Below are 19,499 nucleotides of genomic sequence, written 5' to 3' on the forward strand. Positions count from 1 at the left end.
GACCCAACGTGAATGGTTGGGCAATGAAGTTGGGTGAACATCCCTTCGTTTTCGGCGCCAACGTGAAGTTTGGAAAGTCAGACCCAGTGGAGGTTGCCGTTCTTCGAGATACGGGTGCTGACATAAGTATGGTAACCAGGAGTATTCTCCCCAAGGAATTTAATGATTCACCTGTGGGAGTGGTGAGGATACGCAGTGTAGGGGAGGAATACAGGTTGCCACTTCACGAAGTACAGCTGGTTGCCGACTGCGGAGTCGAGAAAGGTATAGTAGCTGTAGCCCCTAAATTACCCCTAGAGCATGTACAGATGGTGCTGGGTAATGACCTCGGAGGAGGCAGGATACAACCCGCTTGGGCCAGGAGTGCCTATGTTGCAAGCAGCGGTACAACCCTGCCAGGTGAGGTATCGGTGGTTCCAGATGGTAGTGAGGAAGCCGACTTCGCCAGAGGAAACGTCGCCAGAGACGACGACAACGAGGGCGAGGGTGCAGAGAGGTCGTCGGAGGTCGTGGAGAACCCCGACGAGGACCTCCTACTAAGCCTGATGATGCGTGTGGAGGAGTGGCGAGGAGCAGCTGTACAAACGCCTGGGGCGGTGAAGAGGCTGCAGACCGCACTCCCTCCACACAGAAACGTGAATAGAGTAAGCTCAGTGGATGAGCGAACGGCAGCGAGGGGCAGAGTGGAGGAGCCACGACGCAGTGCACCCTATGCCAGCCAGATGAATAGTGGTAGGTGCAAGATGAACCACCGTGGTGAGGTGAGCCACAGGGAGGTGGATGAGCCCAACCACGAACCGAAGAAGACGTCTGCAGGGAAGATAATCTCATGGAAGAGTGAAGATGTTCGTCGGGAACGAAGGAGCGAATGGTATAGGAAAAGCAATACGAAGAAAGCAGGAAATAGGTACACCCAGGGTAGGCGCCAGCCTAACCAGAGGGGCATTGGGCCATCGCAAAAGCCTAGTGTGGAAGAGGGGAAGCTGCTGGATGGAGTACAGGTGACAAGTGCCACTGTGAGGAGACAACGCACCTATGGGAGAAGAGGAACCGAGAAGAGAGAAGATTGGCGAAGAGGAGCTCAAGAGAGGAAACATGGAGTACCTGTAGGATGCAGTGGAAGTGCAAGACTATCTCGGAGTGTACGACGCGGTGGAGGCGCTGCATGCACTGAATCTTACAGTGGTAACGAGCCGTTGGAGTACACTCGTAGCCAGGGAGAGAGAATTTCTTGTAGGTGTTCAGGGAACACCCATCACACCCGTTTCTATGCGAGGTTGAGATATAATGAGGCAAGTGACTGGCAAGGTGGTACGAGCCACGTCACAAACTGGAGGAGTGACACTTCAGGAATGGAGGGAGCAAGAGTATAGGTTGCCCTCTTGAGTGCTGCTCTTCCGATATGACTCTTATTTTAAGGGGAGGGGTATGTTACGGTTTCCTCTCCTATCTCTTTCGTTTGCCTGTTTTAAGAGTCATATAAACTCTCCCTACTGATTCTCTGAGGTTCAGGGAGTCTATTGATATATGTGGCGACCAGACCGGCTGCCAGTTAAGGGAGGAAGTTACATTATAAGTTGTAAGTAAGGGGAAATTGACGCCCTGATATAAAATGAAAGAGTATCCCCTAATGCAGATATGACGTTTTGGAAGGGACACTAGCCGATCGCGGATTGGCCGACTTAGGTCGCGGGCGACCAATCAGGGCCCGCCGTGACGTCACCGAGTGCCCCGGGCGGCGCCAACGTCAGAGTTGACCTGGCCTTGGAAGCGAGAGGACGCACCTCGGTCAGCTCTCAAGGATTAGAGGCTCTACAAGCCTTTCTTGGTGGATTAGTGCAGGCTATCGCAGCCCATCGGATATATTGGAGACCCCGCGCTTCTGGGAAGCATAAAGGAACCAAGTTTATTGAGCCAAAGAGGGCCAAACTTGGAAAATATTCAGCGACGACGCTGGGCGGCGACGCTGGACGTTGGGGGCCTGAAAAGTTGTGGCGGGCAAGCCTAGCTGTAACCGGGTCACATCCACTGAGGGTTTTGGATGGACGACACCGTGCCTAGGACAAGGAGCAACGCCTTGTGGAAGGGGCGAGTGTGGGAAAATAGTGATTGGCTCAGTGCCCATCGATGAACCAGGATTGGGGTAGCTGAATCTCAGGGATTGGAACGGCGACGACGCGAAGGCTCCACGACACCTGAGGACCTGTGGAACATTCCTGGACCGTGAAGGATCGACTCAGGAAGCGTGGGAACCTCACACCATCGAGGGACAGGCGTCGTGAGCCAGGAATGTAAGGTAGATCATTTTCCCTCCCATTACCCCCTTGTGTGAGTAGGCTAGTTAGGCCACAATAGTTACTTATGTATGTGGCAACAGGACATTAATACTTTAGTAGTAGAATAGGCTGCAAGGCAGCTTTTGTCCAGGACTGTCAGAGGGGACAGTGTGTTTGGATGGCAGGACAGTGAAGAAGAGGCGCCGACGTAGTGAAGAGGCCCTCCTGTGAGAGAGTGTGGGACTCCTGTCTTTCTGCCCAGTTGAAGGAGTGTTGGAGGTCGTGGAAGAAGAGGCTATCGATCTCCAGACTTATTATCCTTATTGTCGTATTCATGTATTACTTGTGATTGTATGTGTGATCATGTAATTTGCATCAGTAAATTCACACTTTTATCATTGTGTTTAAGTGTGCCTCCATTTATAATATTTCTCTATGAGCATACACGAAGGTTATCATAGTACCACCTAGGGACAGTACGTTCTCTATAGAAGTTTTTATTGCCTGAAGAGTGGTAAAGACAGCACGGACTTATATAAAAGTGTACCCTTAGCCATCCGATCAGTATCAGTGCCTGAATGGTAGCAACTAGTAACGTGGTGGCTAGAGAGAGGTAAAGCCACACAGACCTTCCTGGGAGAGTACCCTGGGCCGACAGTCTAGTAGCAGATCTATGGGAGTAGCAATCTTCTGGCTACAAATAATATATAATAAACCCACTGAACTGCATTGCTGGGGTGCAGATATAATAACCCAACTGGCGACCTTGTTAAGAAGAAGATAGAGAAGACAGGCGGGAAGGGAGTTCCTGCAACCTTTTTGTCTGGCAGGCAAGACTCAGGGAGGTTATGGTTATAAGGTAAGCCTGAGTCTTCCTTCACTCCTCCACGGGTCTAGGCCGGAACTGTTAACAGCAGTTTCCCCGTGTTTGACTGAAGGGTATCCAGGGTGAATCAGTGGCACCCCATCCTTTTGTGGTGGAAGCAAAGACCTGCGGAGGTGGGCATTGTTGGTCCTCTCCTGTGTGACCAATGAGACTCCGGTGAATCCCGGGAGTCGGAGGGGCTGAGTATTCGGCCTTTTGAGCCCCTAGCAGCTGAGTGCTAGCAGAGCCCTGGCCCACCCTCCACGTGACAACGTGTATATGTATTGTGTATGTGCCTTGTCCAGTAAATGTATTCAAATTTGCCAGTGTTTGCCGTTGTCTCAGTGAGGCTTCCCAGAAATTAGGAGAGAGAGAGAGAAAGAACCAAGAACCATAGCTGTGGACAGGGTAGTATGGAGTAATATCAGAAAAAGGGGATTAAGGAGGTCATACCAAATAAGGAGAGAGTGAGGAGTCACGGTGGCTCGAGTGGGTGTGTGCACGTGACAACGAGGCTGGTGTTGGAGCCACATCCCCTAAACGTGTGATGCTGAACCCCTCTCCAAGTGCCAGCAGCGCCCAGGGTGATCTCCTGGTAGAAGTAAGCACTCTCCGGTTTTTGGGTTGGTTTGTCCATAAAGAAGGACCAACATCAACAACACCATAATAATATAATAATACATATGAGTAAGCTTTTGCTTAGATACTGAAGTAGATGCTTATGTAAGTACATGGAGACTTTACTGAGAAGTTAGGAACTTTTATGAACGAGTGAGCATTATTTAACCAATAGATTGAAAGACAGCATTTTGGACAAGGTTAGGCTCGGTAACTCATAAGATATCTAGATATCATGAGATATTAACTCATAAGATATTAAATGATCTTTAAGCAAGCACAGTTCATTGTCGGCCTCATGGATGTGTTGGTTCATCACTCAGATTACCTTCACTGCACTGGTTATCCCAACAAATCAAGGGGAAGAATCCACTAGCAAAACCTGGCTTTGAGACAAGCGGGAGTGACAGCTCACCTTATTCCTGAAGCTCAGACCTATGCTGCTGACAAGATTCTAATATGGGAAGATGACATATGGGAAGGAAGAAATGCTCATTCCTAAGAGGGGTCATTAATCAAACTTTTGGCAATATGTTGCTGGATAAGGTGATGGCAGATCACATTTACAGCTGAGAAAACACTGGCAATGATGCTAAAGCTAATAAGACTGAATGTTCCTATAAATCGGACAGAATGGAAACTTGAAACTTATAGTACAGTACATTATTCCTTTTAACTTTAATGGTTGTTAAATCTTATATGAAGCATAATTTTGTTCTCATCTTGAGTGTTCGACGCTCTCTTGACCTGCCTGCCCCCGTCATTCATCAGAATTTTGGACGATGGAGAATTATGCAAGGAGTTTTATCTCTAGTCTTGAACTGTTCTGGTTTTGCTGGTCAGAACACCAGAACCTTCAATGCCTGCGAGATGTTGGTAGACTTGTTCTTATGTTTAAGGCCACTATGAGCAAAGCTCACCACCTGGCCCAACTTCGTTGACGGTCAATAGTACTCACACATAACATAGGTTCTCACCCACTAACAGCCTCATGCGAGTAATGCCTTTATAAAAAAACATGACTGCATCAGCGATTATTCACTCCTAAGCTGGCGTATATCTGGAAGTTCTTGACTCTCTCTCTATCTCCACAGTTCGGCAGTGTTCCAAGCGTGGTGGGGATGTGAAGGTTACAGTCCTGGATGACAACAGAGTCAGCATCACCGGGGCAGCCACAACCGTCATCCACGGACACATTAATTTATAGAAACCTGTGTATTTACTATTTGTGCCTTCAAAATCGAGCATTTGCTCTTGGACCCCGCCTCTAACCAATCTATTTTTCCTGTATTATGTCTGCTACACATATTTCTCTTAAACACACACTCTCACACACACACACACACACACACACACACACACACACACACACACACACACACACACACACACACACACACACACACACACACACACACACACACACCTTGGGGCCTCGTAGCCTGGTGGATAGCGCGCAGGACTCGTAATTCTGTGGCGCGGGTTCGATTCCCGCACGAGGCAGAAACAAATGGGCAAAGTTTCTTTCACCCTAAGTGCCCCTGTTACCTAGCAGTAAATAGGTACCTGGGAGTTAGTCAGCTGTCACGGGCTGCTTCCTGGGGTGTGTGTGTGTGGTGTGGGGGAAAAAAAAAAAGTAGTTGGTAAGTTAGTAGTTAGTTAGTAAACAGTTGATTGACAGTTGAGAGGCGGGCCGAAAGAGCAAAGCTCAACCCCCGCAAAAACACAACTAGTAAACACACACACACACACACAACACAACACACACACACACACACACACACACACACACACACACACACACACACACACACACACACACACACACACACACACACACACACACACACATCCCTAGAAACCAGCCCATAGAAGATGTCTAACTCCCAGTTACCTATTTACTGCTAGGTAAACAGGTGCATCATGGTGGAAAAAACTCTGCCTGTTTGTTTCCACCTCGGCCGGGAATCGAACTCGAGTCCTTAGGACTACGACTGCCAAACACTATCCCCTCAGCTACGAGCCTTCCTGTGTGTGTGTGTGTGTGTGTGTGTGTGTGTGTGTGTGTGTGTGTGTGTGTGTGTGTGTGTGTGTGCGTGTGTGTGTGTGTGTGTACTCACCTAGTTGTGCTTGCGGGGGTTGAGCTCTGGCTCTTTGGTCCCGCCTCTCAACTGTCAATCAACAGGTGTACAGATTCCTGAGCCTACTGGGCTCTATCATATCTACACTTGAAACTGTGTATGGAGTCAGCCTCCACCACATCACTTCCTAATGCATTCCATTTGTCAACCACTCTGACACTAAAAAAGTTCTTTCTAATATCTCTGTGGCTCATTTGGGCACTCAGTTTCCACCTGTGTCCCCTAGTGTGTGTGCCCCTTGTGTTAAACAGCCTGTCTTTATCAACCCTGTCAATTCCCTTGAGGATCTTGAATGTGGTGATCATGTCCCTCCTAACTCTTCTGTCTTCCCACGAAGTGAGGTTTAATTCCCGTAGTCTCTCCTCGTAGCTCATACCTCTCAGCTCGGGTACTAGTCTGGTGGCAAACCTTTGAACCTTTTCCAGTTTAGTCTTATCCTTGACTAGATATGGACTCCATGCTGGTGCCACATACTCCAGGATTGGTCTGACATATGTGGTATATAATGTTCTGAAAGATTCCTTACACAAGTTTCTAAAGACCGTTCTTATGTTAGCCAACCTGGCATATGCTGCTGCCGTTATCCTCTTGATATGAGCATCAGGGGACAGGTCTGGCGTGATATCAACCCCCAGGTCTTTCTCTCTCTCGGACTCTTGAAGTATTTCATCTCCCAAGTGATACCTTGTATCTGGTCTCCTGCTTCCTACCCCTATCTTCATTACATTACATTTACTTGGATTAAACTCTAACAGCCATTTATTCGACCATTTCTGCAGCTTGTCCAGGTCTTCTTGAAGCCTCAAGCTATCCTCCACTGTCTTAATCCTTCTCATAATTTTGGCGTCATCAGCAAACATTGAGAGGAATGAGTCTATACCCTCTGGGAGATCATTTACGTATATCAGAAACAGGATAGGTCCAAGTACAGAGCCCTGTGGGACTCCACTGGTGACTTCACGCCAGTCTGAGGTCTCACCCCTCACTGTAACTCTCTGCTTCCTATTGTTTAGGTACTCCCTTATCCACTGGAGCGCCCTACCAGTTACTCCTGCCTGTTTCTCTAGCTTATGCATCAACCTTTTATGGGGTTATGTGTGTGTGTGTGTGTGTGTGTGTGTGTGTGTGTGTGTGTGTGTGTGTGTGTGTGTGTGTGTGTGTGTGTGTGTGTGTACTCTCCTAATTGTACTCACCTAATTCTGCTTGCGGGGGTTGAGCTTTGGCTCTTTGGTCCCGCCTCTCAACTGTCAATCAACTGGTGTACAGATACCTGAGCCTACTGGGCTCTATCATATTTACATTTGAAACTGTATATAGAGTCAGCCTCCACCACATCACTGCCTAATGCATTCCATCTGTTAACTTTCTGACACTGAAAAAGTTCTTTCTAACGTCCTAGTGGCTCATTTGGGTACTCAGTTTCCACCTGTGTCCCCTTGTTTGCGTACCACCAGTGTTGAATAGTTTATCCTTGTCTACCCAGTCGATTCCCCTGAGGATTTTGTAGGTTGTGATCATGTCTCCCCTTACTCTTCTGTCTTCCAGTGTCGTAAGGTGCATTTCCGTAGTCTTTCCTCGTAACTCATGCCTCTTAGTTCTGGGACTAGTATAGTGGCATACCTTTGGACTTTTTCCAGCTTCGTCTTGTGCTTGACAAGGTACAGGCTCCATGCTGGGGCCGCATACTCCAGGATTGGTCTTACATATGTGGTGTACAAGATTCTGAATGATTCCTTACACAGGTTCCTGAACGCTGTTCTGATGTTAGCCAGCCTCACATATGCCGCAGACGGTATTCTTTTTATGTGGGCTTCACGTTTGGTGTGATATCAACTCCTAGATCTTTCTCTCTTTCCGTTTCATTAAGTACTTCATCTCCTATTCTGTATCCTGTGTCTGACGTCCTGTTTCCACTGCCTAGTTTCATTACTTTGCATTTACTCGGGTTGAACTTCAACAGCCATTTGTTGGACCATTCACTCAGTCTGTCTAGATCATCTTGTAGCCTCCTACTATCATCCTCAGTTTCAATCCTCCTTATAATTTTTGCATCATCGGCAAACATTGAGAGAACGATTCTATAACCTCTGGGAGATCATTTACATATACCAGAAACAGTATAGGTCCAAGGACTGACCCCTGCGGGACTCCACTCGTAATGTCTCGCCAATCTGAGACCTCACCCCTCACACTGACTTGTTGCCTTCTGTTGCTTAGGTACTCCTTTATCCAATGGAGTACCTTCCCTTTCACTCCAGCCTGCATCTCCAGCTTTTTCATTAGCCTCTTGTGTGGGACTGTATCAAAGGCTTTCTGGCAATCCAAAAATATGCAGTCAGCCTATCTCTCTCTTTCTTGCCTGATTTTTATTGCCTGATCGTAGAATGCAATTAACCCTGTGAGGCAGGACTTGCCATCCCTGAACCCATGTTGATGCTGTGTTACAAAGTTCCTTCGCTCCAGATGTTCCACTAGCTTTCTTCGCACAATCTTCTCCATCAGCTTGCATGGTATGCAGGTTAGGGACACTGGCCTGTAGTTCAGTGCCTCCTGTCTATCCCCTTTCTTATATATCGGGACTACATTAGCTGCTTTCCAAATTTCTGGCAGTTCCCCTGTTGTCAGTGATTTGTTATACACTATGGAGAGTGGTAAGCACTGTGCTTCTGCTCCTTCCATTAGTATCCAAGGGGAGATTCCATCTGGGCCTATAGCCTTTGTCACATCCAACTCTAGTAACAACTTTCTCCCTGGTAATCTCTAACTCTTCCAGTGGTTCCTGGTTAATTATTCCCTCTCTTAACTCTGGAATTTCTACTTGTTTTAAGGTGAAGACCTCCTGGAATTTAATATTCAGTTCCTCACACACCTCCTTGTCGTTTGTTGTGAATCCTTCTGCCCCTATCCTTAATTTCATTGCCTGATCCTTTCCCCCCTCCCAATTCAGCTCGTTGATGCCGTGAGGGGGGTTTAGTGGGTCGCTGCCAGAGTGTGATGCTCCTTAGGACAGTCCTCTGTCCTTTCGTGGCCTTGTGCACCTGCTGCTGTCCTCTCTAATTGTGCTGAACGACTTTTCCTTTTCCTTCTTCCCCCCCTTCTCCTATCTGCTTGTCGTTTCCTGCCGACCTTTTGCTTGTTTTGGTTATTCCTTTGGGCTTCTTCTATTTTGATGCCCGGGTGCATCCTCACATCCTGTTTCAGGAGGCATACTCCTGCACCCGTGGAACTGTAGTACCCAACGTCTCGAGCAAGGGGAACCTTTTATTGTCAATTCCCCTTTCGTCGCTGAACCCGATCTCGATGGACTGACGGTTCTTAAGGTGGCGTTTGTGGGGCGTATACTCACGAAGCATACCTAGGGGGCCCCGGCATGATCGGCGACACCCTGTTGGGTGTCCTGCCTTTAATTGTGGCTCCATGGTGGATATGGGGGCACATTCGTGGATGAATTTGTCACTCTTCGTCTGTATGTCGTTGAATGTTTCTGTTGTACCCCCTCAGGCTTGTGGAGTGGGCGACCAAGCCCCCGAGTCGGCCTGTATTGGAAGTCTGGGCTCTGTAGCCCCCGCTGCAATGGGCCCCGACCTTGCTCCTCCTTTGACCCTCCTGACTTCTTCCCCCAGCTCCCCTCCCTCCTCTGTGGTTGGGTCGAGCCTCAAGGCCCCAGTGGTGACCACTTTGTCCCCTGGTGCGGCTAAGTCTCTCATTGTGACTACTGCGCCTTTTAACCCCTCTCTCTCTGGGGGTTCTCAACGCCGTCCACGCCACGGCCACACTCGCTCGATTCCTTCCCGTTCTGATGCATATCAGGCCTTGTTTGGTCCTGCTTCATGGGCCAAATACTTTGATCTCCTCCCTCTTGATTCTGCACCTCCTGACGAATTCTCCCTCCATCGGAATCTTGTTGAGTCCGTGGATGCCTTTGTTACCTTCAACCCCACTCGTCTCGGAACACATGTCGTTGCTGCTCCTTCTCAGGATGCAGCTTCCCGATTGGCTGCCTTATCCTGCCTTGGCAAGATCCCTGTTCAGGTTTCAAAGAACGCTCGGTTGAATGCCAGTGTTGGCTCTATTCTCCTCGCGCTCCATGTTGCGACCAGTGTTCGGAATCTGCAGAACTGCCACGATGATATTCGGCATATCCTTGATGCCCAAGGCCATTCTGTCCTCCAGGCGGACTCGTTTACTTGCCCCCCTCATGGTCGTTGCTTTCAACCCCTTTGGGTTGTGAAGATTACCTTTGATGGTAGGACCCTTCCATCCTCTGTCATTCTTGCTGGTGCCCAGGTGCTCCGTCCAGGAGTACATTCCTTCTCCTAGGCTCTGTAACAAGTGCTGGAGTTTGGGCATGGTGCCCTCCGCTGCTCTGGGACTGTCTCTCTCTGTCCTTTGTGTGGGGGCGAAGGTCACTCTAAGTCTGAGTGCACTTCTTCCCAGGCTCGCTGCCTCAATTGCGGTGGGGCCCATCCTACCTTCTCCTGTGCGTATATCCATTACAAGCTTGAAGCAGCCGTCCTCAACTTGAAGCACCGGGAGCGTTTATCTTTTCCTGATGTGATTCGCCAGGTTTGCCGGCTCCTGCCTTATGCTAACGTCTCATGCTCGCATGTTGCGCCCTTCCTCTCCTCGTCCTTCCCACCTTCCTCAGACTCACAACCGTTTCCGGTCTTGGACCCTGATACGCCCACTGCCCCCTCCTCTGTTCCTTTGACTTCTGTCCCGCAGGGTCCCCCTCCTAATCCTCTGTCTGGGGTTCCCTCTCCTTTCTTCCCAGTCTATCATGTCTCCTGTGTCTTCTTCCTCGTCTCCCTCTGATCCTCCTTCCCATCCTTCTCCTCCGTCTCTTCTCCCCGCCGCCTGTCGGTGCAGGCTGATGTCCAGCGCTCTCATAACGGTCGTCGTGTGTGCTCTCGTTCAGCTTCTTCTGTTGAGACGCTGGAATCCGTTGCCCAGTACGTAGTTGCTCGTACACCGGTCTCTTTAAGTCAGAAGCGTAAGCCTGGTTCCTCTCCTTCCTCCTCCCCGGCAGTTAAGAAGGCTTCGCTTTCTTTCTCAGCCCCTACTACTGACTCTATCGCTCCTTCCCCTCCCATTTCGGTGGTTGCGCCCCCTGTTCCTGCTATGGAGGTTTCTTTGGCCCCCGCTTCCCTCTCGGTTGATGCCCTTGCTGAGGTACGCTCCCCTCTTTCTACTCCCCCTCTTCCTGCTGCTGTCCTTGACTGCTCCTCTCGGTTATCTCCTCCTCTTCCTCCTCCTCCTCCTCCGGACCCCGGCCACCCACCTCTGGTCTGTTCTCCCGCTTCCTTCCCTCTGTCTTTACTCAGTTTACCATGCCCCCTAACCCTGACTTTGCTGACCATGATCCCGACCCTGATCTTCTTTAACGTGTTATGCTGCTCTTTCGCCTTTGTTTCTTCCTTGTTCTCTATTGTTGTCCTTTTTCTTCTCGCCGATGTCTATTCTTCAATGGAACGTTCAGTGTTATTACGCCAATTTCCTTGAACTCCAACTTCTGATTTTGCTGTTTTCGCCCCTTTGTGCATGTCTCCAGGAGCCGATGCTTGGTGCTCATCCTGGTCGCTTTCGTGGCTATTCCTTTCTCTCCCCCCCCCCCCAGCTGTTGCTGGGGCTCCTAATTCTTCTTCTCTCTTGATTCGCTCTGATGTTAACTTTGTTACTTTTTCCTTCGCCTCTCCATTGTTCTGCTGCTCATATCTTTCTGAATATGGTAAACCAGTTTGTTCCATTTATCTCCCCCTGAGTGTCCCGCTTTCTCTTCCTGATCTGAAATACCTACTGGACTCCTTGCCGGAGCCTGTGCTCCTGCTGGCTGATTTCAATTGTCGTCGTTCCCTTTGGGGTGATGTTCTGACGAACACCCGAGGTCGCCTTCTGGAGTTGTTTATCCTCTCTTCTTCCCTGTCTCTTCTGAATTCTGGTAAGCCCATGCATTTGGACTCTCGGACTCGCATTCTTTCCTGTCTTGATCTTTCTCTTTGCTCGTCTTCTCTTTACTTAGATTTCTTGATGACCTCCATGGCAGTGACCATTTCCCCATCCTTGTTACCTTTTTCCCTTTTCACCCTCACCTCTCCTTCCCTAGATGGCAGTTTGCTAAAGTAGACTGGAACTTATTTACCCTCAGTGCTGCTCTCTGTGACCCCTCCCTTCTGCCCCTCTCTCTCTCTCTTCTCCATTTTCATGACACTGTCTTCGACGCTGCCCTCCACTCACTCCTTGCTCTTCCTCTCGGGGTCCACGGAAGTGCGTTCCCTGGTGGAATGCAGATTGTGCTCGGGCTTTCCACTGTAAGCGTGCAGCCTGGAAGATACACCGCCGTCGGCAGACGGCCGATTCTTTTCTTTTCTTTAGGAAGGCGAGTGCGGTGGCATGTAGGGCCATCCGTATGGCTAAACGTGAATGTTGGGCATCTTATGTCTCAACAATTACGTTCGAAACTCCCCTGCCACAGATCTGGAAGCGTATCCGCAAGATAGCGGGTTAGTTCGTTCCCAATGTTTCACCGGTCCTTCACCTCCGTGGTACTCTTGTGGCGGATCCGTTGCAGGTTGCTACCAAACTGGGTTCCCACTTTTCTTCTGTTAGCTCTGGTCTTCATCTTCCCCAATCTTTCCTTCTTCGTAAACCTGTCCTTGAATCTCGTCCTTTCGATTTCTGCATTCGTCTTCGACTTCCCTATAACGATCCCTTCTCTCTCTCTCTCTGAACTTCGTTCTGCCCTGGCCCTCTGCAGTTCTATGGCAGCGGGCTCCGATGGCATTCATTATGAGATGCTTCGCCATCTCCCTCCATGCACGTCTCAGTATTTACTAAGTCTGTATAATCGGATCTGGGAGTCGTCGTCAGTCCCTGAGGACTGGCTCGATGCCATTGTCCTCCCTGTTCGCAAACCAGGGTCTCTGGGAACATCCCCTAAGGACTTTCGCCCTATTGCTCTCACAAGTTGTGTCTGCAAACTCTTTAAACGTATGGTTAACGTTCGTCTGATGTGGTTCCTGGAACACCATCACTTCCTTTCCCCTTCTCAATTTGGTTTCCACAAGTGCCGCAGCACAACAGATGTCCTGGTGAACTTGGAGGTCTATATTCGTTCTGCTTTTGCTGCGAAGACCTCCGTTGTTGCCGTCTTTTTTGACCTGGAAAAAGCTTACGACACCACCTGGCATTATCATATTCTATCCCAGCTTCATTCTTTTGGCCTTCGTAGCCATCTCCCTCTCTTTCTCCACAGCTTCCTCTCTCATCGTTCCTTTCGGGTGAGTCTTAGTACCACTCTCTCTGCCTCTTTTCAGCAATACGAAGGTGTGCCCCAAGGTAGTGTTCTGAGCACTACTCTTTTTCTGGTTGCCCTCAGTGGTCTTCTTACCTCTCTTCCTTCAGGCATCTTCTCTGCTCTATATGTCGATGATCTTACCCTTTGCTGTCTGGGTGATGATTCGCCTCTCCTTCAACGTCGGCTTCAACTTGCGATTGATGATGCCGTGTCGTCTTGGGCCAACGATCATGGCTTCAAGTTCTCTACTACTAAGACTTGTGCCATGACTTTTACTCGGAAATGGGTCGTTTTTCATCTCTCTCTGTCACTTTATGGTCTTCCCCTTGAGTACAAAGACTCCGCGAAACTTTTAGGGTTATTCTTTGACACTCGTTTGTCTTGGTCTCCCCATATCTCTTACCTCCGTGTTGAGTGCTGTAAGGCCCTTGCCCTCCTTCGGGTATTGTCCCATACTTCTTGGGGAGCGGATAGACGCACTTTCCATGCTTTACATTCCTCTCTCGTTCTGTCTAAGCTCGATTATGGTTGCCCTGCTTACTTGTCTGCTTCTCCTTCTACTCTTCACCGTCTTGATGCTTTGCACCATACTGGGTTGCGCCTCAGCTCTGGTGGCTTTCGTTCGACTCTCGTCCTCAGCTTATATGTTGACACTGGCTTCCTGTCTCTCCAGGACCACCGTGATCACTACTGTCTTCGCTATCTTGCACGATCCTTGCAACACCCTTCCTCTCGCCTCTGTCGTGCTTTAACTTTTACCCCTCCTGCGGTTCCTGTTCCTCTTCACCACCTCTCTCTTTCTGTCCGGTTATCCCGCCTACAGGATTCTCTTTCCGTTCATATTTCTAATATTTCTTCTTGTGTTGTTCCTTCTTTGCCCCCGTGGAGAGTCCCCCTTCCGCAGTTTTGTACATCCTTGACCCACGTCACTAAAGCTTTTACCCCTTCTACGGTTCCAAAATTCATTTTCCTTAAGCACTTTTCTTCTCACTCGCACTCCATTTCCGTCTTCACTGATGGGTCTAAGTCTGCGGACGGTGTTGGCTACTCTGTTGTTTTTCCTGATCACACTTATATGTATCGCTTACCTCTGGAGACTAGCGTCTTTACAGCGAAGCTTTATGCTATTCTCTATGCTCTTCGTCTCCTGCTCTCTCGTTGTCAATCTTCTTTTGTAGTTGTTGTTGACTCTCGTAGTGCCCTCATGGCTTTCGGGTCCTTTAATCCGGTTCATCCTGTAGTTGTCGAGATCCAGCATTGGCTGTTTCTTGTTCACAGTAAATTTAAGTTGGTTGAGTTTTGTTGGGTTCCCAGCCATATTGGTGTCTCTTTAAATGAGCGTGTGGATGCTGCCACCAGGGAAGCTGTCTGCTCTTGTCCCATCTCTCGTAAAGGTATTCCTTATTCCGACTTTTACCCGGTTATCCATTCCTCCATCCTTACCTGTGGGCAGGCTTGTTGGTCGTCTGTTACTGGTAACAAACTACGTTCTCTTAAAGGTTGTGTGTCCTCGTGGCCATCCTCCTGCCACCATAATCGGCAATGGGAAACGTCTCTGGCGAGGTTGCGTCCTGGCCATACTCGCTTAACTCATGGTCACTTGATGGAGCGCCGCCCTGCTCCTTATTGTCCTAATTGCATTGTCCCTCAACGGTCGTGTATATCCTTGTTGAATGTCCTGACTTCCGGGAGGAGCATGTGTCTTGTTTTCCGACCGTCCCCCACAGTCGCTTCTCTCTCGGTTGTATTCTCGGTGACTCGGATACTTTTGATATCGTTCGCCTTATGCGTTACAGTTCCCGTATTGGCATCCTTGGTGATATTTAGCGCCCTCTGATTATCCAGCACATTTGATGGTGCGACATAACCTTCCCGGTTTGTTGCCTTCATTTTGATAATTACTTACTTACTTACCTGATCCTTTACTGTTATTTTTCTCCTGATGTGGCTGCGCAGCAATTTAGCTTGAGCCTTTGCCTTGCTCGCGATGTCATTTTCGTATTGTCTTTCTGCCTCTCTTCTCATCCTGACATATTCATTCTTGGCACTCTGGTATCTTTCTCTGCTCTCAAGTGTCCTGTTATTCCTATAGTTCTTCATGCCCTTTTACTTTGCTGCTTAGCTAGCCTACATCTCTAATTAAACCATGGGTTTCTCATCTTCATTTCGTTGTCTTCCTTTTGGACTAGGACATACTTGTTTGCTGCCTCCTTGCATTTCGGCGTGACGTAGTCCATCATATCTTGGGTCGTCTTTCCCTTAAGCTCTGTTTCCCATGTTATATCTGTTAGGAATCTTCGTATCTCCTCATTATTACCCTTAAGGAATGCCAGCCTTTTGTTTTCAGTACCCCTCCTCGAATTCAATAACCCTTCTTCAACCAGGTACTCAAACACCAGTGTACTGTGGTCGCTCATTCCTACTGGGGCGTTCTACACATTGTGTGTGTGTGTGTGTGTGTGTGTGTGTGTGTGTGTGTGTGTGTGTGTGTGTGTGTGTGTGTGTGTGTGTGTGTGTGTGTGTGTGTGTGTGTGTGTGTGTGTGTGCTCACCTATTTGTGCCTGCAGGATCGAGCTCTAGCTCTTGGACCTTGTGTAATAGTTAGCTGTTACACCGTGTGATGTATCTTGGATTGTATAGTTGTATGGTTACAGGCGGGTGTTCGCGCATCAGCAGTATAGAGAGAGGAGGACACTGGCTTGCTTTGATGTAACACTTCAGTGTTGGGGGAAGAGATTAAACAGTGTTGTCACGTGTATTTTTGTAGAGTCCCATCTTACGGTTGCCCTTATAAGGAATAGATTCTGCATACTCCTTATTATACATAAAAGGAAGAAGGGAAGAGTTTTACAGAGTCCTGTATGTTATCATCTGTTGAAGTTTGTACATGATGGGGCTTGACAGTGAGAGCTGGCAACACCTCTTACCTCAGGTTAGGTCACTCAGCAGCCAGTGTACTACTCCTAAGGGGATAATGTTGCCATGTGTGTAAGTGTACCACTTAGTTTATATTGAGAGAATTGTTTATCTGGGGCTTGTACCAAGTCATTCACTAGCATGGAAATACGTAGTAGTTCTTTCTTAAAGTGACGATAGAGGCAGAGGACTATAATAATGAGTTCAACTATTGGTACGTATTGACTTGGCAACATTACAATGAGTCACCCTCAGCTCAGGTCAAGATGTTCCTACACGGCTGTAGACTGCCACTGCTCCAGGGCGTTTTTAATTCCTTAAACTAAAGAAATCCATGTTACTATTCAATATTGTATTTAAAAGCTACCTCTGTTCAAGTGCCAATGTAATTAACCATAATTTATGTGTAAAGATTCAATCCTTAAATTTTGCAAAGTGCAGATGATTTAGCTTTGAAATTATCTTTGAACAACTAGTTACGCCACCAGTCAAGGCTCACATAAGGTTATCTTGAGGTTATCTTGAGATGTTTTCGGGGCTTTTTTAGTGTCCCCGCGGCCCGGTCCTCGACCAGGCCTCCACCCCCAGGAAGCAGCCCGTGACAGCTGACTAACACCCAGGTACCTAATTTTACTGCTAGGTAACAGGGGCATAGGGTGAAAGAAACTCTGCCCATTGTTTCTCGCCGGCGCCTGGGATCGAACCCAGGACCACAGGATCACAAGTCCCGCGTTCTGTCCGCTCGGCCGACCGGCCCCCCCAGGTTGAGCACAGTTTAGACAGTGTGTTTTGGGCGGCCAGTGTAGAGAGGTGGGACCACTTACCCCAAGGAGGCCACCACACCGGCTGAGAGTTTGTAGATATTTTAAGGTAAAGTACTCTTATTGATCTTGGTACAGTTTTAATTAAGTCCATTTTAATTATTGCCTTTAGGATAGATTAGGAATATTAAATAGTCTTTACATTTCATATGTGTGTGTTAATAAACGAAATTATTGAATTTTATTGTATTTAGCTAATTTTCCCCAATTATTATTTATGATTTTCAAGATCCTGCTATTTATTTTGTGTTGTAACTCATGTGGTTCCACCAAGCAGCCTCATATAGTAAGTATTTCCCCTTGATTGAGTAAGCCATCATAGAGTATATCCGCCCCTCCCTTTCAGTAATTGGGGGATTCAGATTCTTGGGATTTTTGACTAATTGGCTGACTCCTCCTTCACAGTCAATTAGCTTAATTATACAATGGGTATAAAGAAGAAGGTGGTGGCAGTGTTTTAAAGTCTTTTGAAGAAGTTGTAACGCGGGGTGGGGGAAATGGCACTCTCTAGTCCATTATTCCACCCCTAGTTAACTATTCTAACGGGGGAGTGGGGTGGGAAAGAGCTCTCATTTGTCGATTATCCCATTCCCCAGTTAGCTATTCTTGAGTTACCCCCAGAGTCCCTACTGCAGCCTCTCTAATTCAACACCTAGGTATTTGATTACCTAGGTATCACGAACACAAGGCATTGTAACTTGATCAGCTACTTGCGACTTTAGTTCGTTCACTGCCACGAACGAATCAGAGAAACGAAAGGAAAGAGATGAATAATGAAGTAATTAGTGAGGGTTTGGGGTGAGGGCGGTAGGGAGGAGGGTCGTCAGGTGAAATTGAAAGGGGGAGAAAGGCGGGGGGAGTAGGAAGTGAGTAGGAGAGGTAGAGGTAGAGGTAGAGGATGAAGGGTAGATAAGTAGAAAAAGAAGTTTAGAAAGTAGGAAAAGGCTGCCACCATCCATTCTCATTCATCCAAGTTTATACAAGACAAGGAATGGCACTTGTCTGTATCACAAAATTAACCAAAGAGTTCATATACCAACTCTAACCATGTACTCAATAAATCAGTAACCTCAGAGGCTCTCCCACCTCAACTCACAAAGCTCTCGGGGACAAAGTTAAAGACAATTTGAACACTAAATATATCAGTTATATTTCACATGATAAGTATTATAATTCAGCCAATTAACTTAAGGTTCACTATGTCCAGATTAAAATACAAGGTGAGTCATCACACAAGAATTTTAGAACAATACGGCTGTCTGTCCCTAGTACTCACACCTGAGTTTGAGGAAACGCAAATACGTCACCTTATGTTCAACTCACCAAGTGTCTAAGTTGAATAGAGAGAGGAAGGGGAGGGGGAGAGCTCGTAGACAGACAAGAGTACCCCACCCAGCCACCACAGCCTGGGCCGGCTGTGGGCCCGCTTTCAGCACGACCTCTGGACTCTGTCTGATGTCTGCTGTCGAATCCTCCCGAATCTACATTTCCTTGTGTATTTATGGGAAATCTTGGAGTTAAACCCCGCCCACCAGTAAGGTAGCCTCAGGCTCTCTACCTTAAACCCTAGGCAGCGGTGTATCTGAAGGACACTCCCCAGCCAGCCGACTGCAATTATCGGCTTTGCAAAAGGCAAGATTACCTGACCTGACCTGACCCTTGTTCAACCTGTGGTCATTATTCTAAAAGGTGAGATCCCCTTAATTACTGGGACCGGCACACCTGGTGTTCTCAAATTCTTCTGTTTGACTGACTGTTTGACTGACATACTAACACATTTATAGTGTTAAAAAGTTTCAGGTATAACCCAGGCTTGGTGACTTGCTTGTAGCTGACATGAGCAGTGTCATTGTGCCCGTTGCACCTGATGATCAAACATCAAGTGTACAAGGCAGCTCTGGGGGCTACAAGTTCAACAGGAGCAATGGTTAACATCGATACCGTTAACTAACGACCAGTTAAGACAGAGTGACGTTAAAGTCCTTTATTAGTCGCATGCGTTACATAGAGTAGAGGTGAGTCTGGTCCGTTACACCGGCTTTTCTAGCCTTTGGTTGTCTAATTTAATGACTCCTTGTCTGTTTCCCTATCGTACCTGCTTTTAAAGTTTTGAATGGAGTTAGCCTCTGCGATCTGTACCTTTAGGTCATTTCATATACTCACTACCCTTATGCTAAAAGAAATCTTTCTAACATCTCTATGTAGCATCTGAGTTTCAAGCTTCCATCCATGTCCACTTGTTCTATTTATATTCATTGTAAATATTTCCTCTGTTTACACCTTGTCAATCTCTCTATGTATTTTATACGTCTGCATAATGTTCCCCCTCTCCCTCCTCCTTTCTAACATGGTACAGTTTAGTTCCTTCACTCTGTCTTCATACCTCATCCTTTGCAGCTCTGGGACGAGTCTCATTGCAATCTTCTGCACCTTTTCAAGCTTCCATATGTGGTTTTATAGATGGGGCTCCACGATGGGGCAGCATATTCTAAACCTGGCCTCACACAGGCAGTATATAGTGATTTAAAGCCTCCTTATTCAAGTTTCTGAAGGATGTCTGACTATTTT

General features: G+C 47.8%; 1 protein-coding gene across 1 annotated transcript in view; it reads left to right on the forward strand.

Moving 5' to 3' along the window:
• Positions 1-17,110, forward strand: part of LOC138353948 (phenazine biosynthesis-like domain-containing protein 1) — a 140,689-nt gene extending 123,579 nt beyond the window's left edge. Inside the window, exon 7 of the mRNA XM_069307384.1 lies at positions 4,854-17,110. Coding sequence (XP_069163485.1) covers positions 4,854-4,966 — 113 coding nt within the window. The 3' untranslated portion in view covers positions 4,967-17,110. The remainder of the gene's footprint in view (positions 1-4,853) is intronic.
• The last annotated feature ends 2,389 nt before the right edge of the window (positions 17,111-19,499 follow it).

The sequence above is a fragment of the Procambarus clarkii genome, chromosome 60 (assembly GCF_040958095.1).
Source record: "Procambarus clarkii isolate CNS0578487 chromosome 60, FALCON_Pclarkii_2.0, whole genome shotgun sequence".
NCBI lineage: Eukaryota > Metazoa > Arthropoda > Malacostraca > Decapoda > Cambaridae > Procambarus > Procambarus clarkii.